At 35.8% G+C, this 9,047-nt stretch overlaps 1 protein-coding gene across 2 annotated transcripts in view; it reads left to right on the top strand.

The window, feature by feature from the left end:
* Nucleotides 1–5,153: 5,153 nt before the first annotated feature.
* Nucleotides 5,154–9,047, top strand: part of Mocs1 (Molybdenum cofactor synthesis 1) — a 59,344-nt gene continuing 55,450 nt past the window's right edge. For both annotated transcript variants that reach the window (XM_089091242.1, XM_089091241.1), the window contains exon 1: nucleotides 5,154–5,315. In XM_089091242.1, the coding sequence (XP_088947368.1) occupies nucleotides 5,159–5,315 (157 nt within the window). In that variant the 5' untranslated portion in view covers nucleotides 5,154–5,158. The remainder of the gene's footprint in view (nucleotides 5,316–9,047) is intronic.

Genomic DNA, 9,047 nt, shown 5'->3' with positions numbered 1-9,047 from the left:
GCCCAAATGTATACCTAATATTGGCAATGACATGTCCTCATGCCCAAAAAAAGAGGCATCAACATAATTTTGTGACAATAAAAATAAATAATATAATGGTATTACAACAAATAAATCATGAAATTATAATAACAGCAATTTGTAATAAATAATAATTAAATAATGATAATGACAAAAGTTTAGCAATGAGATAAGTACCAAGTAACAAGTGGGCAGTGGCATATGATGATAATAATAACGAGTGACAAAATGACAAATGTTGGCAATGACATGTACGCGACTGTACATGCACTTTTTTTCTTCTAAAGTTACAAAGTGGAAAACAGCCTTGCTCAAATACTGCCAAATAAAAGAGCGATGTAGCAACAATGCATTTGTTTGTTCATTTATTTATTTTTTTTAGACTAGGGTACTTCGTATAGAAGGAGTTCTCGTAGAAACTTCGAAAAGGGCTCACTCGATTGGGAATTGAAAGGGCTAGTGCCCTTTTTATTAGTCGAAAGTGATTGGAGGACAACCAGCCCCCACCCACGCCCATTATTTCCCCAAACATATCCAATCAAAATTTTGAGATAGCCGTTTTGTTCAGCGTAGTTGAATGGTCCGAAACGAGCAAAAATTAACATGAGTAGGGTTGACAACCCCCATGCCTTCTCAAGACCAGAACATAATTAGCACTGTACTAAAAAAAAAAAAAATGACAGTGGATTGTCAGTTTAATATAGTCTACATGCTGGTATTTATTCCTTAAAGTTTCAATATTTTTTTATTTACTAAAGTCAAAAAGTGAAAATATTTAAAATGTATGTTTTTTCAGTAAAGTGCAAATTATGTTCTGGTTTTGAGAAGGTATGGGTGTTGTCAACCCTACTTGTGTTAATTTTTGCTCGTTTTGAGTTTGAATCGGTTGTTTATTGTAATTTGTTTTCGTTTTGGGTTTCATTTAATTTTGATGGTGATTTGGGGTAGTTTTACGATTGGAAGATTATTTGACTTTATTTCTGCTAATTTTTGGTTTAATGGGGCTCTTTATTTTTCTTTGAAGACATGTTTTGTGGAAAAAGTTTTTAAAATTAACACTAAACTAAAACGACATTGTTGTCGTATCACGTGTAAATATTTATTTAAAACAAAACATCGATCAAAAAGCCTTTTGCTTAAATTTCAGCTACTTTCTTTTTGACCTTCCTGCGACCCGGCCAGTTTAGCCCAAGGCACACATTTTAAAGGAAGCGGAGAAGCAATTTTTTTTTTAATTCTTAATATTTTTTGTGTTATATTATCGTTATAATTTGTTACATTCGTTATTGTTATATATGTTATATTGTATATTATTATAATTTGTTATATTGTTATATTATTTTTTTTATATTATTATTTAATAATGGACAGTTGCTTGAAAGAGTATCTTCATTTTTTTTAGGTCTTCAAGATATTGTAGCTCATTTTCTATTCGATTTTGGGAGTGATTAGAATCACTGATTTTGGAAAATTAGAAATCATATCAAGAACGAACTACTGAAAGGGATAAAACTGAGCACTGAACACATGCGCTCAGCTCAGAATAATGGTGTAAAAACTTTGAAAAGTAAAATATTACGTGACGTATTTTGAATTATCTCAATGGACCTTTGGCCAGTCTACTATGGTGCTGAACCGTTAAGGTGTAAATTTTCTAACTTAAGCTCCAATGAAAAATTTCTAGTCCAAATACACCATTGCTGCATTCTATTACTGTAGATCAAACACAATTAAGGGGAAACAAGATTAAGATTTTATGCTGGATAAAACTAGCAATCAATAAATCAATCAATTTATTGAAAAGAAACAGAAAAAATTACAGAAATTTAGACGCTCTTTGGCCTCTGAGAGTGGGAGACTAAACATAACATTAAATAATAACACTAAAATCAAACAGAAGGACAATAAGAAAAAAAGAAAAAAAACTAAACAACACCAAAAACTACCATGCCCATTAAAATAAATGAATTAAACAAATTGAAAAGGGAAAATAGAGGGGAAAAAAGAAGGGAGGAGAGAACTAACTGTCTGAGCATAAGAGATGGTTGGTTAGCTGTTTTTTAAATTGTCCATAACATTGACATAGCCGAATTTTAACTAGTAGGGAATTCCAGATGGAGGCACAACATAAAACCGGACATCTGATCTTATGGTTTTGGTTTTATGAATAAATATTCATATCATTTCTGAGAGAAAAAGAAACACAAGATTCAATGCGTAATTCATAATTTAAAAGATATAATTATCTTTAGATGTATGTGGATTGACCATCCAATAAATTTATGCTGAGCTGGTCTGTCACCTCAGACACTGAAACCGCAACTTCTAACTTACGCGTGTTTTTTAATTAAGGTCATTTTTCTTGTAGACACAAGTAGTTCGCGCTCATGCTGCAACGAGCGTGTGCATCGTGTACCCGCATGTCTTGGGAACAACTGTACTCAGTTTCAGCCGTGTAGATAACCTGTATGGTTCTATTCTGTGGTTTCAAAACGCTGAAGACTATCAACTCGCCCGCCACGTGTGAGGTAATCTTAGCACAGGTTTTGTCAGCAAAGAACACTTCGCAAACCTGCACGACTTATTTGCGAAGTGTAGTCTACAGTGATACTGTTATGAGCGAAAGCAAAGCGCGCAAATGGGTACGAGAATTCACAGATAGCCGTGACAACGTCCATGATGAGGAGCACTCCGTTGGCCCTTCTTTGATTACAGACGGTTTGGTAGCTTCAGTTGAAGTGAGGACAGGCGCTTCACAATAACAGGTGTATCAAACGAATTTCCTGAGGTGTCGGAGCCAGTACTTTGCAGAGTTGCTTCTGAACACCGACAGTTTAGGAAAGTCTGCTCACGCTGGGTCCCTAAACTCCTAACAGAACACCACAAAATCCAAAAATTTGGATTCATTATCACGAAAAAGGTGACGACTTCTTGAGTCAGATCGTAACTGGAGACGAAACATGGGTTCCGCATTATACGCCTGAATCGAAGCAACAGAGCATGGAATGGAGAAACATAAACTCGCCTATAAAGGTGAAGGCCAAACAGACTCTGTCCCAGCGAAAAATCATGGCGTCTGTGTTTTGGGATAGGCATGGTGTTTTGTTGGTCGTCTTCATGCAACGAGGAACCGCCATCAATGCAGAAACATACTGCCGAACAGTGTTGCCAACGCTTTGAAAGAAATTGTGCAGGTTTTTCAATTAAAATTGTATCAAACAAGATTAATTTGTAGCATCTGAAGAGTAGGTTAAACTTTTGCCGCAACAAGAAGAACATTTTCGACTAACTAAAACTTGAATAAATATCCAAATCGGAAAGGAGCAAGTAAATCCGAAATCTAATAGAAAATGTGATTGTACCAAAAAATGTCCAAATGTACCGTATTGTATCAGGACCTCCAAATTGTAACAAAAACGGTACAATTGTACCGCGTTGGCAACACTGCTGCCGAACCCTCAGAAAACTACGCATAGCGATTCAAAACGAAAGACACGGCATGCTTACCAAGGGAATTGTCCTTCTCCATGGCAATGCAAGACCTCATACTGCAGGTTAGACCCTCAATTTGTTGGACAGTTTTGGCTGGGAAGTTTTACAACACCCACCATACAGTCCTGATCTCGCGCCAAGGGATTACCATCTGTTCCTCAACCTTAAACTGCACCTCAGTGGTAACCGTTACAATGATGACGACGACGTGAAAGCGGCAGTGAACTCTTGGTTATTGGAGCATGCGGCAAGTCTTTATGAAGAGGGTATTTTAAAATTGGTTGAGAAGTATGATAAGTGTCTGAACAAACTTGGCAACTATCTTGAAAAACAGATTAAAGTATGTAGCTTCTGAAAATAAATTTATTTTTTGAAATAACCTTTCCTTGTGTACTTTTGTTCAAACGGACCTTACTTTAAAAACACCCTTGTATTTGGACACAAAAGGCCGATTAAGAGGCGAATTCTCTCTTAAGGATCTCTTCCTATGTCAGAGGATCTCTTCCTATGAAAATTCTACTTTAGATTTGTCATAAAATGCATAAAAATATCGGACATTTGGACCGTAAAAGCATTTCAGACGCCTAGGGCCTTAGAATAAAAGACATTCCTGTCGCACAAAAATACTGTAATCCCTAATAGAAGCACATACACGTACATATGAGCCAGGTACTCGTTTTTACAGCACATCTTGTTATTTCATCCCTGATAGAAGCTCATACACGTACATATGAGCCAGGTACTTGTTTTTACAGTACATTTAAGTTGTTTCACTTGTGTTTTTCTTTTAATGAACTTGGAATTAATGTTGTACCTTCTTGATCAAGTATAATATTTGTTTCTGGTTGACATTCAAAATCATTATCCAAGAAAGAAGTAATTTTTAGAAGGCATTCATTGTTAAATAAAAGTTCAAATAGGGATAAAATCCTTTTAATAGACAGTGATGATGATAACAGTGATAGAAATTCACAAAAATAGCAGATATTTCGGTCACATATGCAGTGACCTTCATCAGTAGTAAAACTAAGCCCTAGACAGTAGACGGTGTATAGAAATTCACTTAGTTTTACTACTGATGACGGTCACTGTATATGTGACCGAAATATCTGGTATTTTTGTGAATTTCTATCACTGTTATCATCATCACTGTCTATTAAAAGGATTTTATCCCTATTTGAACTTTTATTTATCGTCATGGAAAGGCAGTGTGGTCTCCGAAGTTATCTGCATTCATTGTTTTAAAGTTTCTTGGAGATTGTTGTATTCTTTCCATTTACTTATGTTGGTTCCTGGATGTCATTATACACATAACTGGGAAAACGTACCCAGTTTACGCAGATTCTGATGCGGCAATACGGCGCAATGCCGGCGATTTGAAAAATCCGATGTGCAATCACCTCAAAAAACGCCCAAATAAACGTGCCCCATCCGGAAAAAGTGTAATAACGAACATTCTTCCGGCATCTCACTTGGCTATACCCCTGCCTCCCAAGGAAGAGTTCCTGTATGTGTACCTCTGTTTACAATATCCTTCTGTTCTGTTTCTTACTCTATGCTAACAATTAATTCTAATTAATAGATTTAAATTTGCTTAAATAATTTATCTGTAATTAACTGATTTATCTTTGCAGGTCAGTATTGTATGCCTGCAGAAGGCGTGGACCTTACTCCAAAAGCTAAATTACTAACAACAGAAGAAATTCTAAAGATCGCCGAGTTATTTGTCCAAGAAGGGGTGGATAAGATAAGATTAACTGGTGGGGAACCCACAATAAGGCCTGATATAATTGAAATAGTCAGTATGTATTCATGGTATATTTTTCAATTGTTTAATTTCAGGTTGCCCAAGGTATGAGTTTAGTAAACCATTGAAAAGCGAATGCTGTCAATAGAAGCTGAAACTAAAAAAAACAAAATCTTGATAATAATATATATTATGTTTTTTTTATGTGTATTTATAATATAATATGTTTTTATGCCAGGGGTGATCGCATTAGACCAGTAGTTGTAGAATATTGAGAAAATGTCAATTTGAAAAAAAGCTTCAATTTTTGCCTTTTTTTTCCAAAACAATGATTTTGGGCAAAACCGGCCAAAAATCTGTCAAGGGAACGCTCTGATGTATGCAATCGATTTAGAACTGCTGAAGAGCTATTTATATAAATCCTTAGTTTCACAGGTCATACTGCCGCACGGTGGCTTATTCATCCCGATAGTGCCACCTTTGCCACGAAAAAAAAAGATAGTGACAAAATGAACTTCTATTATAAACTCCTAGTACGGTAATATTATACAGTATTGTACAGGTTGTATAGGTTGTAATATTATAAAGTTTGTACAGTATTCTAAAGTTGTTTACTAACCATGAATCGGGGGGGGGATTTTATCCAAAAACGGCTAAAATTTTGTCAACGCTCTGACGTATGCAATCGATTTAGAACTGCTGAAGAGCTATTTATATAAATTCTCAGTTTCACAGGTCATACTGCCACACGGTGGCACATTCTGTGCGGATTTATTGATATTACCAAGTAGAATAACATAAAATAGTAGAATACCTAGAATGGAAGATTCCCACCTACTCCTTAGAAGCCCTTAGAGGTTTTCTTAGCAGGTGCAGCAAAAATGTTCTGTATTTTTTTTGTGAAATAAAATTATCTTATCTAAATTGTCTTAGTATCTTATTCGTCCCGATAGTCCATACAAAACGAACTTTTATTATAATCTCCTCGTACGGTAATATTAACGGGTATACAGTATTCTAAAGTTGTTTACTAACTATGAATCGGGGGAAGGGGGCTAATTAGTTGCTTTTTAGGGTGTGAGGAGGGCTGAAGTCTCGTATTTTAAATTCATGTTTTTAAATTTTATGCGAAACCTTTCAGATCTATATATTGGTTGGATTGGCCCCCTAACCGCCTTCATGGGGATAAATATACGTAGACTAAACTTTCTCTTCTTGTTAAATATTATTTTTTATATTTATTATTTTTTATATATAATATTTTATAATATTTTATTTATATATTATTTTTTATATATTATATATTTTTTATATTTTATTTATTTTTATTATATATGTATTTATATATATATATATATATATTGTTAAATATATTTGATAGTTCTTAACAAGGAAAGAAACTTTCGAGAAATATTTAGGATATGAACATGATATCAAAAACGAATAGATAAATAGTTATGTATGTGAATGTAAAAACTGAATGTATGCCCTTCAGTGCTTCGTCAGTTCCATCGTGTTAATAGTACCCTCCATGCATATGAAACGAGGAGTGCTGGTAATTTCGTAGTGAAATATCGAGATGCCGCACGTGCTGGCTTCATGATCCGTTATTTAACTCTGGCTATTTGGAACGGTTTACAAATTAGCATTAGGAAGGCTGAGCATGCTAGTTTGTTTGAAAAGAAACCCAAGAAGTATTTTTTAAATGAGAAAATTTAGTCTGTTAAATTTTCCTATTGAATTTTAACTAAGTTTTTTTCTGGGGGGAGGGATTTAATTTATTTAGATTTTGTTTTCCTTCTTATTTAAAAAAGATATGATGAGAGAGATCATTTTGTGTTTTATTTAATTGTGTATTTGGTTGAGAGTTAAAGAGTTGCAGCCGTCTTCTAACAGGTGCATTGTGCCTTCCCTGGGTGTTTGTTGTGCTTAATGTTTATTGTATAAGTTTTGTAAATAAAAAAGTCAATAGTCAATAGTCAATAGTCAGGTAGATAGATATATATTTACATATAGTCAATAAATGATAGTGAACAATAACAGCCCATTCAACATCATATACGCCGGCTTTATACGTTACATATTCTCATACGTAAGGTAGTTTGGCTGAGAATGCAAGGAGAAAGAAAGTAAACAAAATCTAAAAAAGGATAAAAAAGAAAGAAATTAAAGAGAAAGTAAAATACATACTTTAAAAAATGACTATCAACCGCCCACCACTAACTACCCGCCGAAAACCAAGCCGGGCAAAGTGCCTTGCTAAGTAAACAATGAAACACACAATTCCAACTTGACCTAGAGACATGAACCGCACGGGGGTGTTAAGGAAAAAAAGAATAAATAAAAAAAGAAGCTTGAAAAAAATTACAGAGATTAAAAATGTTTTTACAATCCTTTCAAAGGCACGAAACGAGTAACACGTCTTAGCCGACGTGTTTCAGTGTTCCAGGCTGAGTGTTCCAGGCGAAGTGTTCCAGGCTGATTGAGAAGCAGTCGAGGGGGTAGAAAAACTAGTTTTTTCAATGAAAGTAATGGACGAAGTTTAAATTTGAAAAGGACAGAAATTATTCTTTGTACTAGAGGGCTGCCGCGCCCCTCAACCTAACGCTCTTTACGCTAAAGTTTGAATTTTGGTCTCAACGCTTTAATTTTGATTTCTTTAACACAAGAATAATGTCATACAAATTTACATTTTTTTTATCGCAAGGCTCATGGAACAACAGGACTCATTTAGTTGCAAGTAGAGAGGGGTCAGGAGGTCGTGACAGGACCACGTGGTTTATGGTTTTCTCAGTGAGAATGAAAAAACAGGAATTTTCTCACTTGAAAAACCATGAATTTTGTCACATTTATGGTTGTTTTCATGGTTTTTGTCAGTGAGAATTTGAAAAACAGGAACTTTCTCAATTTTATGTCTGTTTTCTTGGTTTTTGTCTGTTATAATTTTAAAAACAGGATCTTTCTCACTTGGAAAACAATAAACCACGTGGTGCTGTCACGAGTCAGAACACCTGTGCTGTCGACCTCAATTCACCTATCGTGAATCAATAAGTCCCCTTAGAAACAACAAATTAATTTTCCTTTCTTGACAGATCAATCAATCAATGACATCATCTGTCAGACTTTAAAAATTTTCACCTAGAAACATTTCTCCAGGAATAGATCCAAAATCATTAATGTCTTTGCCTCGGGAACAGTTCTACTGGTCGAACTCCAAAGGATATTAATAACCCAAGGCCATGGAAACAATTAGGCAAGAAACATCTTAGCGATGAATTGTTTTAGCGCGCGAGAAGGTTTCATATTAATTTGAAATGCGTTACCACAGAGATGCCAATAACAAAGGAACACGCTGAATTTACGTTTAGTGATTATTTGGGCGAAACCGTTTTAGACAGGTTATGGAACTATTTCGGCGAAACAGATAGAGACATTTTAAAAGAAGATTTTGAAGAGATTTTGGAGGAGGTTTTGAGTGTGGTCGTTATAATACACAAGTTTCATTTGAACAGTGTTGTGAGGTCCTCTAACCCAACCCCAAAGGGTCCCAATCCTCCTACCCCAACCCCGAAGGAAGCCCCCGGTCCTCAAAGCCCCCAAACTCCCAAAGGGCCACCGGCGCCCCCAAAGACCCACCCAGACCCCCAAAGGCCATCCCCAGGCCCCCAGGCTCCCAACTGTCCCCCCGGACCCCCAAAGACCATCCCTGTGCTCCAAAGGCCCTCCCTGTGCCCCCAAAGGCCCTCCTCCGGTCCCCAAAGGCCCAGCGAGCACCCAACGGACCAAC

This window comes from Artemia sp. Qi Xiang Cuo, chromosome 6 (assembly GCF_049724085.1).
Source record: "Artemia sp. Qi Xiang Cuo chromosome 6, ASM4972408v1, whole genome shotgun sequence".
NCBI classification, from domain to species: domain Eukaryota; kingdom Metazoa; phylum Arthropoda; class Branchiopoda; order Anostraca; family Artemiidae; genus Artemia; species Artemia sp. Qi Xiang Cuo.
Note: the sequence above shows the minus strand (reverse complement) of the source record. Positions and strands in the feature narration are given on the sequence as shown.